The sequence below is a fragment of the Ambystoma mexicanum genome, chromosome 6q (assembly GCF_040938575.1).
Source record: "Ambystoma mexicanum isolate Mex_15411 chromosome 6q, UKY_AmexF1_1, whole genome shotgun sequence".
NCBI classification, from domain to species: Eukaryota; Metazoa; Chordata; class Amphibia; order Caudata; family Ambystomatidae; genus Ambystoma; species Ambystoma mexicanum.
The window spans coordinates 1,606,229,246-1,606,245,566 of record NC_090937.1 but is presented as its reverse complement, the minus strand read 5'-3'; the positions used below and the strand labels follow the sequence as shown (position 1 = coordinate 1,606,245,566).

The following is a 16,321-nucleotide window of genomic DNA, read 5'->3' as shown; positions in this document are numbered from 1 at the left end:
ATTTACGGGACACCTTGGACAATCTGTTGCAAGGGAGACCAGGCGGGACACAGTACCTGAAATGGTGAGAAAGCTCCAGCGGTGGCAGTTTCTGGCAGCGGGTGCAAGTCGTGGCTTCAACCAGGGGAAGAGATGATCTCGACGAGGAAGAAAGCTGGAGGTCGTTGCACTGCCAGGGAAGAAACCAGCCGCTGAGTTTCCCAGATTAAAAAGGTACGACCCTTTTATTCGCGCTACTGGTGAAGCGTGGCTATCCGGCCGCCGGGGTGCTTGGAATGGACGATTCGACCACGAGACGATCCAAAAGGGCGAAAAAGGCGAACTGGTTGGTCCCACCAGCTCAAAGGGAAGAAGACCCTCCTGGAAGAAGATCTCCTCTGTCGTCGGGGAAGTGGTGAGTTCGTACAGCAGGGTGTGTCGTCGTTGTAGATGGCTCAGCTTCTCCCCTCTTCGGATTCTTTAGGTCCTGTGGCGACTGCTGAAGTTCCAGTCCTCAAAGCCCTGCTTTTATGCTGAAAAACCCCCATTCAACAGCCTAGCTGTCACTCAAACATGCTAAGTGGTGAGCCGGGCGGCTCACCACTGGGCCAGTCACACAAGAGTGCGACTTGAGTTGCCAAGGCAACTCAGTCCAGGGTGCCTAATCCCCCTCCCACACATCCTGTAGACCCCAGACAGAGTGGCACCATTTGGAGGGCTTCTGTGGAGAAGCCTGCCAAAAAGTGGAACAAAGGGCTCGACTTGGGTTAGAGTTTCAGAGGAGAACACAAACGGCATTTTAGAACCGAGTCCTGACAAAAAGACCCAACCGGGGGAATAAATATTAAATAAATAACCCGGCGGTATCTTTAACATTGCACCAAAAAGTGATGCTTTTAAAATGAATGGGAAAATCCCATAGGAAATATTCCGGTGGAATATTGTATGTGGTATCCACTGCCACCAGCCAGAAACTCGACAAGGGGGGACTGGACAGTGCCCCCTTGGAAAACAGACCCAGTGGCAATCAAATTACCCCTACCAGTACTTCCACAATATGATGGTTTGTACTGGTTCTGTTCACAATTTAAGACTAGTAAAGTCAATGATGACTTTACATGCCCTGGGAGACAGTAGTCAGTCCCAGGGTATGGAGTCTATGTTTTGGGGTCACTATGACACCCCTGTGTTACTGAACGAAGGGTGCTGTATAACATACCAATAACACATGAAGCCCTATGGAGTAAAAGACCCCATAGCCCATAAAACACCTTTACAGTCAAAGGACATTCTCAAATCATGCCTAAGAGTGGGAGAAAAAAAAAAAGTGTCTCACTCTTAGCAGGAGAAAAAAATAAACCCCAAAAATCCAGCAAAGCTGCTGGGGGACTCACTAGGTTTGGGAAATTAGCCTTAAAAGAGAATTCTCCCCAACACACACAAAAACTGGGGCTCATGGAGTGGTGTGGCTCCAGAGCCCAAGATCACACAAAAAGTAGAAATACACAGCAAAACACATGTAAGAGTGGGAAAAAAGCTCACATTCTTACCAGGTGGAAATAATAAATCCTAGAAATCCAACAAAGCTGCTGAGAGACTCACTAGGTGAGGGAAATTAGCCATAAATGAGAATTCTCCCTAACATGTACAAACATTGCTACATGCATATGTTTTAAGAGAAGTTTGTCATGGATGCCACCTATTTGCGTAACAAGTTACCTTAATGGGATGCCTGTGCAATGGTGAATTTGCTCACTGCCTTTGGAATGGAGCACTTTAGTTCCTCTATGCATAAGCTGGCAAGTCTCTTCGCACCATTGCAGTACCGACAAACGTATAAATAACCAAATCACTCATCCAAGCTTTCTTGTTTTATTTTCAATTGACAATGCAGCCCTGCATCCTGCTCTGTCCCCCCATGGGGAGTTAATTCCCAACAATATGGAGTAAATGGAACAGGAAGCAGTAGCAGGTTAGGTTTATTTTCTCTGTAGTCTGCAAACTATTTGTACAAGCCTAACATGCTCATTTACATGCTGCAACCTTACTGACCACAGATCAAGCAGGGCTACTTTACTGTACCTCAGGTATTAAGAAGCCTCCAGTAATTTTGCGGGCAAGAGGCATTGCCATATTCCAGAGCATAAGGCACTCTGGAAGAAGTACCTCGTCCATGCGGGTAAACATCTTTTCCAGGTTGACTTTGTAATCTTCCATTGATTGTGCACCATACCTGTTAGACAAGAGCAAATATTTAGCCAACACGAGGTAACCATGTACCATAGTTTTGTTTGAAAACACACTACTACTTCGAAAGTAACCGGAATATTTATGTTGAAAACGTTTAATAAAATTAACACAGTCTGCAACCTGCGGCTCTCCGGATGTTTTGGACTAAAATTTCCATGAACCAGCACCATTCACTATGCAGGCTGGGGCTACTGGGAGTTGCAGTACAAATCCAAAACATCTGAAGAGTCAAAGGTTGCGGAACCCTACTTTACAAGGATACAATGATTTTAACAGAGCAATGACAACAAAGTAACGTTACTAACCTGGAAGGGAGTAGTTTCTTACCTGTAACTCCATATTTCTCCAGCGTTGGTATCTTTATTGAATTCACATGCTGTGAATATTTCCCCGTCAGGCTGGGAACCTCAGTAACTTTAATACAGCCGTTTTCACTACGGAAAACTCTGACACTCAAGTGTCATTCGACGTCTATGGGTGCGTTGGTTGCACCAGAGGGACGTCCAGTATAAATAGCCCCGCCCCAGCATCTTCCCTTCAGATTTTAACCTCACCAAAACGGAGGCAACTCTCACGTATATATTTGCCTGAAGGGGTTGTCTGGAGGGTGCATGTGAATCCATGAAAGATACCAACGCTGGAGAAATGTAGTTACATGTAAGAAACTACTCCCTTCTCCAGCATTGGATCTTTCATGGATTCATATGCTGTGAATAGACTACATAGCAGTAAGAAAAGCTAGTGGTGCAGAACAGGAAATCAAAACCCCTGTCCCAGGAAACCACAAAGCACAATATGCAACCAAGCATTGGCAGTAAGCAAGACTGAAAGCATCAATAAAACACAACCACCAAAGCTGCAGGGCTTACCTTACTGGAACAGGCGATGGAGGACCGCTGAAGGCGAGCGTCCCCAGCCAGCACGATCCTCCCCACACTGAAAGACAATGAAGGACTCTCCCAAATCGGGAATAAGGCCAAGACAGAGTGCAGGTGAGCTTAAATGGGAGTTTATCAATAAGAATATGGCATGCAAAGAACTCTGCAAACTCCGAGAGCGCTCTGTCTGACAATCGCAAAGACAGGCGTATATATTTACAAAAAACGTCATAAGAACCTACACACTATAGGGGGCACAAGTTCAATGGGATTGGGTGGCGACGACTAACTATAGGTGCTGCTGCGATGTGGTTGGCCGTGGCTGGAGAACGTCACTGGTCAGCCTCGTGGGTTGGGCTGGGCCTGGCAGGTTGGCAGAGTTCATCCGGGCGGTGTTGCTGTGCCATCGCGGCCAGTGTCAGAGATGAATGTCTTTTCCTGACTAATTTGCCCTAGGCCATGCACACCGCAATCAGTCAGTCATTGCAATATTATCTTCTTTAGTAAATCTTCCAATAGGTTATTCTATAGGTTAATGCAACACAGGAGGAATGCACCTTGTGAGGGGTCTAATGGTCATTCGTCAGGGCATGGTTACCAGCGTCCTGTTGACCGGAGCCATAGGTTGAGGGGCTAAGCTTCAGGGCATGGGACGGACGGTACAGGCCTCCCTGTCTTGTTAGATGTGGTTGTAAATGTGCCACTTGTGTGTAGCCACAGTGTTGGGTGTCCTGATTGCACAGGGCCATAAGTCTAAGATGATCTGGTGGGTTGTGGGGTTTACGAGGGGGCGCCTTTGGAAGTGTGGGTTCAGGCAGGGGTTTACTGCTGTGCTGTAAATAATGCAGGTGGCGGCCCGTGGCCTTGGGTGCTGCAGAGGGGGCTACGCATCTTTGAAGCGGCTCCAGTCTAGTTGGGGGAGGTGGAGCAGTGCGGCGCAGGCCTCTGCTCTCATGTTTGGCAGTCTTTGCAGGGTGGGAGGGGGAATGGCCTTGCACATATTCACAAAGGTATCTCCCTCGTGTGTTGCCAACTTTAGATAAAAACATCACAAACATTTGAACGCTCGATAATACTTATTCACATCACTTTAAAACATGCATTTCAACTTTGCTGAATGTGTCTCGATTATATTCAGTCTGGGCACCTTATTCATACACTATGTTTTAAAAACTACAGTATTTAGTTATATGCATATACATGTGCAGTAGGTGAGGTAGTATCAGGGTTGGTGGAGTACATAGAAAGTAACCCCCCACTATACGTGGCGGTGGTGGCACATGAGGGGCTTAGACATACACGCGTAACGAGTGCATTCTCGCACATTCTTCACATGTGCCCTTGGCATGGTTACATTCATTTTCTTGTGTACCCTAGCAGCATTAGTTCAGTTATGGCGCGGGACCGCGGGGTGTACGGCTTTCAATGATACATATGAAGAATAATCCCCCGGAATGCTTTTATCATTTGCACACCCCTGCAGGGGTGTGGGTCCTTCACGGCTGGTGCCATGTACGATAATTACACAATTCTACAGGTTTCTTTAGTAAAATTGGTTGTATGGAGAGGATACATGTGTTAAAAGTGGTTTTTTACATTCATATTTGGGTACCTGTCTGCTTTCATCAGATGACCATTCTACATATCTTCCCATCGCCCAGGCCTTGCTGCCCGGGTCATTCTGGGAGCAGTGATACGCTGCGGAAGGTGAACTGTTACAATGTTAGTGTATTACGGTAGATCATGTCCGTCTTGTTCGTGGGAACGGGCTTGCAGCGGATCTGCCATGGTGCTGCGGGGACAGGGAGGACTGAAACTTTCCGAAGGTGGGGGCCGCGCTACAGCGCGCTGAGCTCACACCATCTTTAGTAGACGAAAATGGTTTCTGAGGCCTAGCTAAATTTAATACGTGCGGGCAATGTCAGCAGCAGGTGAGCCATCCACCACCTGGGCCCTGGTGGTAAGGAGGGGACGCCCGATGAGCCATGGCCCTCACCTGGGGTGGAGATGCAGGCCAGGGGGGTCCCTTGGACCACTCCTCCCCTACACCGCACACGCCCCACCTGTACGTCTTCTGCATGCTTTTGACCCAGACAGTAGTGTCTGGTGAAGGTGAGCGGCACCACCCATGTTGCTGCTTGGCAAATGTCATTGAGCAGAAAGCCCACACACAGCACCAACGACTATGCCGTGGAACTCGTAGAATGGGCCCTGAGCTTCGACTGCAATGGCCTGGCGGCCTTGTTGTGACAAAAGGAAATTGTGGAAGACAACCAACGGGAAAGGCCCTGCTTTGAAATCGGCTTCCCCTTGTTGGATGAGCTGAAAGCCACGAACAGCTGTCTCGAAGTCCTGAAGGAGTGCGTCCAGTCCAAATAGAACTTCAAAACACTCTTGACAGCCCCAGGAATGGAGCTTACTCCGCTGGAGTGGAAGCCTTTGGAAAGAAGGTGGGCAAGGCCAATGTACCATCCTAATGAAAATGATCACCAGAGCCTAAAGTTCGTAAACCCGCCTAGCTGACGCAATGGCCACTAAAAAAGCAACCTTCCACGTGAGAAACCTCACCGCTGTCGTGTACATAGGTTCAAACAGCGGTTTCATGAGATCCGAAAGAACCAAGTGGAGGCTCGAGACGGGAGCAAACCTTCTGTGGGGGGAAACGTCCTGAAAAGGCCTTTAAGCATTTCCTTAATAAACTAGTCGCTAAACCGAGCAGAGTTGCACGCCTCGTAAACCTGGAGATGGCTGCAAAGTGGACCCTTATCGAAGACAACCCCAGCCCCTCCTTTGCCAACAGCAGTAGATCAGGCAGAAGTTGTGGTGAGAAACCTTCAAGGGCTGCAAGTTTGGCTGCCGCGAGCACAAGGCACAGAACCTCCTCCAAGATCCACAGACAGTCCCGTGGAATCCTTCAGGTGTCCAAATTCGGCATGGTCAGGAGCCACGCTGCAAGGCTGAGGAAGCCCGGGTCGTGATGCCACACCAGTCCTTCGTTCTGCGACAGAAGATCCACCTCCTACCCCAGATGAAGAGGGACGTCCACTGCTAGATGAAGATCCGAGAACAAGGTCTGCCTGGGCCAGAGCGGGGCCACCAGAATCATCCTGCATGGAAACTTGCGCACCATCTGGATCGATTTCCTGATCAGAGGAAAGAGGGAAGGCGTATGAAAAGAGGCCCCGTCCACGGGAAGGAAAAAGTGTTCCGCCTTGAGTCCTGATGAGCCACCTTGCTGGCGAAGAGAGTGCACTGCCTGTTGTCTGGGCTGGCGAATCTGTCCAGCGAGGGAGTCCAGCATTTCTGAAATATCCCTGCGACCTGGTTGCTCCGCAGCCGCCATTCGTGCACCTGAATCAAGTCTCTGCTCGTTCTACACCTCTGGCAAATAGTAACCCACCAGCTGAATCTTATGCTCCACGGCCCAGTGCCAAACTGCCTGAGCCTCCCTGGACAGAGGCTGGGAATGTGTGCCCCCCTGCTTGCAGAGGTAAAACTGCTGTGGTGTTGTCCGTCAGAACTCCAATCCCTGAATGAGAGGCCAAAAGACTTCAGTGCCCAGTGCACTGCTCTCAAAGCCAACACGATGTGCAACAACGCCTCTTTCCGAGACCATGAGGTGAGCCCCCCAACCCACCTGGAAAGCGCCCGTCACCATCGTATACCAAAACTGCGGCTCCACCAGGAGCATACCTCTCACCAGGTTGTCCGAGCGGGTCCACCACTGTAGGGCTTCGACCAGTGCCTGGGAGATGAGGAGCTGGTCCGTCCAGGAACCCAGGATCTGAGACCATCTTGAAGTGAAAAACTCCTGCACTGGCCTCATGAAAAGCCGACAATTCAGGATGAACGGGATGCAGGAAGTCCGAACCATGACCAATGAGCCTGGCACCCAGGACCCCACCATAGACAACAGCTTTCCTATCCGTTCCCCCAAAGGCTTCACCAGATTGAGCGGTGAATGGAAATGCTCCCATAGAAAAACCAAGTCCCTGGATGGAGTCAGACAAGATTTGCCGAAGTTGACTGCAAAGCCCAGACACTAACAGGAACATGGATGCAAGGAGAGACTGACGCCTGCTGATAAACAAGGTAAACATGGTGTCCTTCCCTGCGGAGGTAAGCTGCCACCGGAGCCAGGCACTTTGTTCCCAAAGGGTAGAACCCGAAACTGGAAATGCTCGTCTTGGACTACAAACAGCCGAAACCTGCGATGATTGGGGTGCATCGGGAATGGAAACCAGCGTCTTCTAGATCCAACCACGCCAGGAACTTTCCAGGCTGCACTGCTCAAATAAGGTCCTGCAACGTTAACATCTGAACATTTGGGATTTGACAGATTTGTTGACTGGCCGTAGGTCCAGGATGGGGTGCCATTTTCCATTTGGTTTTTTGATGAAGAAAACACAGGAGTAGGTCCCTTGACCTTTTTCCAACGCCGAGACCTTTTATACAGCCTCTTTCTGCAGCACAAGGGGGACCTCCTGCCGCAGGATTGGGAGATGTGGCTGCAACACAGTCACCAGCGAAATAGGGAGCGGTGGACGCCGGAACTCAGAGTGGCCATACCGGACTACATCCAGCAGCCATCGGTCCGTCGTAACGCCACTCGTCAAAATATTGCACCACTCACCCTTCCAGCCGACTGCCCTTGTGGCAGTCATTGAGGATTGGACTGCCGGCCTCTCGCAGTGGAGGATGACAAACCCCTCTTCCTCTGGCCCTGATAGTCTTTGGAGCACTGAGTCGACTGATATGATCGCCGAAATCCCTGGGAGGAATAGCTGGAGCAACCGTAGCCTTCGTCGCGAGACCCCGCAAATCTGGTACAACCCGAGGCCCTCCCTAAGGAGCGAAAGTGATGATACGAACAGGGACCTCGCCGTATCCGAATATTCTTGAGGGACTCATCAATCTTTTCCCCAAACAGCTGCTCCCCTTCGCAAGGCATGTCCACCACCTTATGCTGTACCTCAGGTCAGAAATTGGTACACCTCAACAATGCCTGCGGCCAAAGGACAACTCCATTATTTATCTGCTTAAAGCCAGATTCCGCCAGGTCCACCGCAATATTAATGGACTGATAGGAAGCCTCCTCGGCTTCACGAACCAGCAGCATTGCCTCCTTTCGCTGCTGCTCCGGGAGATGGTCCAGCAGAGGCACCAACCTGTGCCACATTTCACCGTCGTAGCGCACCATGATGGCCAATGCATTGGACGCCTTCACCGTCGTCGCCCCCCAGCGTCAACACGTTATCGATGGCATGCAGCTTACGGCCCTCATTTTCCGTGGGAGTCGCGCGCCTATGCTTGCTACGCACCTTACGACTGGCAGCCGCCAACACCACCGATTCCAGAGTAGGCTAGGACGTAAGGAACAAGTTACTTACCTGTAACTGTTGTTCTCCAGCATGGGTCTGGCATGGATTCACATGCTCATGAATATTCCCCGTCGTCAGGCTGGGAATCCTCTGTAAAGAAAAAATCAGTATCAGTTTTGTTTCTGATCTGTCTTTCGTAGTAGTAACCAATCACTGATCTCTGCGTCATACTGACCACAGCCAATGACTGCCCTCTACCTAAGCCCCGCCTCTGGCAGCCATCTTCAGATTTGGTAGCACGTGAAGTGGCAGTATGACCAAGTGAAGAGCCGCAGAGGGGTAGGCGGGAGGGTCCGCATGTGAATCCATGCCAGACCCATGCTGGAGAACAGTTACAGTTAAGTAACTTGTTCCTTCTCCAGCATGGGGTCTGGCATGGATTCACATGCTCATGAATAAAGAATACATAGCAGTACACACATGCACAACCACGGGAGGTGGCAAAGGCTCAACATTAAGCATTACATCAAACTCAACATTAAGCCATTCTTACCTCCTCACCAGGCTCACCTTAGGCGAACAGGTTGCGCAGCACTGCTTGGCCGACCCTGGACTCTTCCCTGGAATCCCGATCGACGCAGTAGAATTCCGTGAAGGTGTGCGTCGACCTCCACGTAGCAACCCTGCAGATGTCCAACAAGGGCACACCAGATAGGAACGCCGTGGTAGCTGCGATCGCTCTGGTGGAATGGGCTCTCGGACGGCCAGGCAGCGGTCGGTTTGCCAACCGATGACAGTACATGATACAGCCGGAGAGCCATCTGGAAATTGAAGCCTTCGAGAGGGCCTTCCCCTGATTGACAGGTCCAAAGTTCACAAAGAGTTGTGACGTCTTCCGAAAACACTTCGTGCGGTCCACGTAGAACTTCAGCGCTCTAGCCACATCCAGCGAGTGCAAAGTCCTTTCAGCCGGCGACGAAGGCGACGGGAAGAAAACAGGCAACACCAAGGGTTCGTTGAGGTGGAAGTCCGACGGCACCTTGGGCATGAAGGAGGGGTGCGTCCTGAGCACTACCCTCGTGTCGTGAAAAGTCAAGTACGGGGCTTGCAGGAAAGGGCCTGGATCTCTCCCACCCGTCGTGCGGAGGTGATGGCCACAAGAAACGCTGTTTTCCACGACAAGAACTTCAACGGAGCCGAGTGCAGAGGCTCGAACGGAGGTCCCATGAGCTTGGTCAGCATCACGTTGAGCTCCCACGCCGGGGACGGAGCCTTCACCGGCGGGAACGATCTGAACAGTCCCTTCATGAACTCTTTCACCAGACGATGAGACCACAAGGACGTCCGCCCCGTGGTTCTGGTGTATCGGGAGATCGCAGCAAGATGAATCTTGATGGACGCGTGCGCCAGTACAGCTTTGGCCAGCGTCAGTAGGTACGGCAGTACTTGGGGAGCCGTAATCCGTAGAGGGTTAATCTTCTCTGCGTGGCACCAGACAGAGAACCTCTTCCATTTGTGTCCGTAGCATTTAAGAGTTGAGGACGCCCTGCCCTTTGCAAGAACCTCTCTGCAGTCGGCCGGTATGTCGTATCCTCCAAACTCTAACGCTGCAGGAGCCAGGCCTGCAAGTTCAGCGACTTCGGGTCGTGATGGAGGATGGCACCTCCTTCTCTGGAGAGAAGATCCGCGTCCACTGGCAGCTTGATTGACGGGGACGCTGACAAGTCCAGAAGGTCTGGGAACCATATCTGCCTCGGACACGCAGGTGCGACGAGGATCATCCTGCACCGTGATCTTAAGCTGTTTGACGAGCCGGATCAGCAACGGCAATGGAGGGAATGCGTATAGAAACAGACCCTCCCAGGGGAACGAGAAAGCATCGGCCATGCTCCTCGGCTGGGGAAACCTGCTGGCGAACCTCCGGCACTAGGAGTTCGTCGCCGTCGCGAACAGATCGATCTGGGGTGTGCCCCACCGTCGGAAGAGGCGGTCCACTAGATCCTGTCATAGTTCCCACTGGTGGCACGAGCGCAGCTCTCTGCTGAGCGAGTCGGCAATGGTGTTTTTTATTCCTGCCAGATGAAACGGCACCAGGAACATCCCTTGGGCGACGGCCCAATGCCACAGATCCTGCGCCTCCTTGGACAGGGCTGGGGATCTGGTACTGCCCTGTTTCCTGATGTAGAACATGGTGGTGGTGTTGTCGGTGAAGATCCTCACCACCTTGCCCTTGAGGGACGGAAGAAAGGACCTGAGGGCCCAAAACACTGCACGGAGCTCCAGGACGTTGATATGAAGGGACTTCTCCGTCGGGAGCCAAAGGCCTCTCGCGTGCAGATTTTCGGTGTGCGCTCCCCACCCTTCCAGGGAGGCATCCGTGGTCACTGTCTCCTGGTGGCCAGGGGTCTCGAAGTCCATGCCCGCCGTCAGATGCGCGCGGGTGCCCCACCACCGGATCGCTCGTCGGAAACTCTCGTTGAGTGTGATCCTCTCCTCGAAGCTGCCCGTCTGGATCCAGCGCACGTCCAGGAACTCCTGCAACGGGCGCATCCGGAGCCTGCACAGGCGGATGAGGTAAATGCAAGAAGACATCATTCCGAGGAGGGACTTGATGGACCTCACTCTGGCCGCGTCCGCAACCAGCATCCGCTGCACCTTGCCCAAGATGGCCCTCGTCCTTTCCTCCGACGGAGAGGCCAGAAGCGACACTGTGTCGAGCTTCGCTCCCAGAAACAGTGCGTCTTGCGCGGGCACCAGGTGGGACTTGGCGTAGTTTATGGAGAATCCCAGGTCCGTGAGAAGTTGGACGGTCCTTGCCGTGTGCTCCACGGCGAGCTCCTTCGTCTTCGCTCGGATGAGCCAGTCATCCAGGTAGGGGTAGACGTGGATCACCTCTCGGCGCAGCTGTGCCGCCACCGGTGCGAGGCACTTGGTGAACACCCTGGGTGCCGACCTCAGTCCGAAGGGAAGGGCTCTGAACTGGTAGTTACGCCCTTGGACCACAAACCTGAGAAACTTTCGGTGTCCCTTTAGGATGGGAATATGGAAGTAGGCATCCTCCAAATCCAACGACTACAGGAAATCGCCCTCCTCCAGCTGACCCAGAACGTGTTGGAGGGTGACCATCCGGAACTTCTGTGCCTTGATGAATTTGTTCAGTCGTCGTAGGTCCAGGATGGGACGCCATCCACCAGTCTTCTTCTTCACAAGGAAGTATCTTAAGTAAACTCCGGAGCCCCGAAGCCTCTTTGGGACGAGCTCGATGGCGCCCTTCTTCAGCATCGCCTTTACCTCCAAGAGAAGTTGAGGGACGTGATGTTCTTTCCTGGCCACAGGGGGGACGCGCGGGCACCTCTTTAGAAACTCGAGCGCGTGACCCTGAGCTAGGGCGTCCAGCACCCAACAGTCGGTGGAGATGGACTACCACACGCTGACGAAGCTCGCCAGCCGGCCTCCCACCGGGGTGCTTCGGTGGGGGCCCGACCCCACAGCCGGTTCAATCCTGCTTCGACAAGGCTTTGCCGCCTTGTCCTCCTTGGCGATGACGGGGGGTCCGCCTGACTTGCCTCGTCCCCTGTAAGCTTCCTGCGATGACGAACGGGCCGCTTGACGGTAGGTGGAAAATCCGCCGCCGGAACCTTTGGAGGCCCCCTGTTTGCCTCCGCCGCTCCGAAAGGGCGGCCGCCGTTGCTGGAGAACCCCAAGAGCCCGGGCCGTCTCCGTGTCTGCCTTGATGGCTTGAAGGGAATCGTCCACTGTTTTCCCAAACAGGTTGTTTCCGTCGAACGGCATGTCCAAGACTCTGGTCTGCACGTCCTGACGGAAGTCAGTAGCCTTGAGCCATCCACGCCGCCTAAGGCACACGCCGTTGCCCAACTGGCGAAATCCAGTGTCAGCGATGTCCGTCGCAATCGTAATGGCGTGGTCCGACACCACCTCTCCTTCCTGCAAGATCTCTAGGGCTTCCGCCCTCTGGGGGCCAGTTTGTACCACAACTCGCTGTTGTAGCAGCCTACGATAGCCAAGGCGTTGGCCGCCTTAATCGTCGTCGCTGCAGACGAGAGGTCTCTGCGTCCCATTGTATCTAATTTCTTTCCCTCGCCGTCCGGCGGGGAGGTCGACGTAGAGGCCACGCCCCCCCCCGCTTTCTTCCTGGCAGCCGCGGAGACGACCGAGTCCGGGGTCGGCTGTGCCCGAAGGCACAAGGGGGCCGCGTCCGGGACCCGGTACTTCTTCTCGTACCGATCCCTTCTAGCCGGCGTCGTGGATGGGTTCTTGAGGAGGGCGAGGCCCTCATCCCAAATATCGTCCAGCAGAGGTACAGAGAGGACCGTCTTCCTCTTGGCCTTGCGCCGTTGATAAAGGAAACCTTCCTTCTTCTCTTCCGGTCAGAGCTGGAAAAGCTCGGATGCCCTGGCGATCATGGAGTGAAACGATCCAATCTCGTCGGGCGGGGAAGCCCGGGTGGGCGGTGACGACGGCAGATCCTCGTCGTAAACCTCGTCGTCCGTACCCGTCGCAGCCGTGTCAGTCCCCGTATCATCCCACGAGTCGTGGACGGGGAGGAGGGCTGAACAGGGCGCGATGGCTGAAAAGGAGGTGGAGGATGGATCCTTCTTCTCTTAGGGGGAGGGCTCCCAGAAGGGTCTGGCTCCGGGTCCCCCGTCGGGAGCGGTTCCTCCGCTGGTGGTAACGGCAGTCTCGTCCTTATCTCCAAGCATAAGGACTGTATAGCCAACAAAATGGCCGCCGAGTTGTCTTGCGGCACTGGTTGAGGGGAGTCCGACGGGCGGTCAGGGGCCCCGTCGGCACCCTTGACGTTATCGTCGTCTCCTATGTCGGGGTCCCTCCCGACGGGCTGGTCTTCTTCCACGCCAACGCCGTGGCTTAAGACTTCGATCAGCTCTTCCTCAGAGGTTGAGGCCGAATCCACGAGGACCTCCTGCCCCCCCTTTTTCTTCTCCGTCAGAGGTTTCACGGGGGTCCTGTCGATGGGCATAAAAGAGGACTCCCTCCGCGGTGGCAGGGAGACTGAGCCACGAGGTCGCCACCACTGGTGTAGCCTCCACAGGCTGAGCCAGGGCCGCCGCGACTGTCTCGATAGAGGCCTTGGCCGGATGGATTAAGGCTTTCACCACCTTAGGTGCGCTCACCGCCTTCTCCTTGGGGGGAGGCTCCCCCTCCGATGGGGCCTTCGAGCTCGACCGGGGTCTCTCCAGGAGCTTCGCCGGGTGCTCGGCCTTCCTCTTACCCGAACCAGAGCGTTGGCTCGTGGTTGATGGCGCCGGGGAGGATGCGCCCTGCCTGGCGCCCGTAGAGCCCGACTGTTCGGCGCCAGCGGACTCGCGGTGCTTGGCCTTGTGTTGGACCCCCGTCGCCGGGGCGTCCTCAAAGGTCTTAGAAGACCGCTCGGACTTCTTCTTCTCGCCCGACGGGCTCTGCCCTTCCAGCCAGTTGGCGAGACGTTGATGGCGGTCCTTCATGGTCCGCTCCGACATATTGCCGCAAAACGCACAGTCCTTTTCCACGTGCGTCTTGTCCTCATGTAGGCAGTAAAGACAAAGGGAGTGTTCGTCCTCAAAGACATTCTGAAGCTACCATCCAGGGCAGACCCTTAACAGCTTTCCGGGCGTCGAGCTTCCCTTCTCCTGGGCCATGTCCGAGATGGGCCTGAGAAACTTCTGGAGTCCTCCAAAAGCGTGGCTCGACGAAATCTTCACCCTTGAGGGGCGTAGACGAATCCGACACGGGTCCCCGTTGATCGGATGAAGAAACGGAGCTCGAGGCTCTTTTGACCGAAAAATAGAAGTTTTTTGAGAAAAAAAGTGAAAAAATAGCACTAACACTCGAAAGCAATAGCACGAGGATCCCAACACTTGAACATGCGGTAAAAATCTGAAGATGGCTGCCAGAGGCGGGGCTTAGGTAGAGGGCAGTCATTGGCTGTGGTCAGTATGGCGCAGAGATCAGTGATTGGTTACTACTACGAAAGACAGATCAGAAACGAAACTGATACTGATTTTTTCTTTACCGAGGATTCCCAGCCTGACGACGGGGAATATTCATGAGCATGTGAATCCATGGCAGACCCCATGCTGGAGAAAGCACCTTGGCGTGGACTCGGGCGCCTTAAATGTTTTCTCCAGGCGGCCCTTAACAGCAGTTTCAATGAAAGGATAGCGCATTGTGCGCAGGCCTTCCAGCCAGATGTTGTCCAAGATGGCGGCCAGAGAAGACCACCTTCCGCCTCTTCTCCATATGACGAGCAAAAAACTCCTGTCAAGCGCCCACATCACCTGGTGGAGAATGCTGTGCCGGGCTGCTCGGAGGTCCTACCTCTGGGTCCGTATCCCAGGTATCCGCCCGCCTGGGCGATGAGGAAATCATCAAGAGAGTGTCTTGTGGAACACTATCGGGTTCCGACTCCAGCTCTCCTTCCGGGTCCCTCCAAGGAGGAGTGCATCCCGTAGGCGACGGAACAGGCAGCCGAACTGGGGGAGAATTCCATGGCCTGGGAACCGCTGATAAATCCTGCCCCAAGGGCCCCATCGGGGCTTAAGACACTGGGAGCCAGGCATCCAACTGTCCAGGTAGCGACTGCAGCGAACCCAGCACCTGCATGGAGACTAGGGAGTGAGGGTTGACCAACTGATACTGAGGCGGAACAGCCCTCCGGCCACCCCACGTGGATGCCACCACAGGCCTGACGCCCAACACAGACGGGTCCATGAACGGGCGAGCGTCGTCCTCCGGACTCGAGGCAAAGTCGTTGGTCAAGGGATCCTGCTAAAGAATCTGCAAAAGGAGAAATGGGGCAAAGCCAGGCCCAGACTGCCACAGCACCCCTTCCCCCAAAAGGAACTGTGTTAAGCTCACCTGGAATCCACAGGGACACCACACCCAGCCGGGTTACTCGCTGGTATGCTTCTCAGCTTTGCCCTGAGGGGAAGGTTCCGCCTGAAAATACAGGAGGATTGTGTTCAAGACTGACCGACTGGGGTAAGTATCCTCCCTCCACCCTCGTATGATTTCAGTCCCTCTGGTGCCCTCTCACCTTGTGGTAGAATTAGGCGTGCTCTCCGTCCTGCCTTCTTTGCAGGGGCGCGTTGTCTTTCATGGGCGAGTGCAGTCCAGTTACGTCACGGACACCGGCCCGTTTGATATTGTTCAGGTAGGTCCGATTGCTGACTTTAGTTTTGTTGCTATCCTGCATGCCTTTCTTTGTTTAAAATGTCTCTTTTTTTCTCCCTTAGGTATGCGGAGCTTCAGCGCGGCGAACTGGCTTGGTTGAGCCCCGCTGGTAAATGATGGCGCATTAAGAGCGCTATGATGCGGTAAGTAAGCGCTATGCGCAGCGCTGCGAACTCTTGCCTTTGCTAACCTGTTTTCCTTCCTTGTAGGTCGCAATGTTCTTCAGCGCGAGTGGAATGTCCAGAGTGGTGCCAGTCGAGAGGCGACCAGCTAGGTAAGCCTTTTGAGCAGTTCATAATTTGTAAATGCCTCTACTGCTTTCTTTAATGTTGCCTCTATCTTCCTCTTTCAGGTCATTCTGTCCAGGAGGCGTGCAGATTCGAGGAAGCTGTTCTCAGTAGCTGCAAGTGTTTAAAGATGAAGACTGCAGACAAAACGCTGCTAATGATGTTCCTTTTGTCTCCTTGGAGGCTCTGCTTCTCCGAGGTTCGAGGGAATAGCTGGACACGGTGAGCGTCACGTTGCAAGATGCAAAGTAACGCAAAGCTTGTTGTCTTGCTCGGGTGTGGTTTAAATAGCCCCAACAAAATAGTCCAGGTAAAGTAGTCCCTAGGCTACCACACCCAAACCACTAGACCGCATAGCTTGGTTCTTAGGAACCAAGCTATGTGGATGCCTCCATGTTGGCTGACAATACAATAA

General features: G+C 53.5%; 1 protein-coding gene across 3 annotated transcripts in view; it reads right to left on the bottom strand.

The window, feature by feature from the left end:
• Positions 1 to 16,321, bottom strand: part of LOC138516894 (PC-esterase domain-containing protein 1A-like) — a 582,917-nt gene that overhangs the window by 301,735 nt on the left and 264,861 nt on the right. For all 3 annotated transcript variants that reach the window (XM_069632347.1, XM_069632348.1, XM_069632349.1), the window contains exon 5: positions 2,062 to 2,212. In XM_069632347.1, coding sequence (XP_069488448.1) covers positions 2,062 to 2,212 — 151 coding nt within the window. The remainder of the gene's footprint in view (positions 1 to 2,061; positions 2,213 to 16,321) is intronic.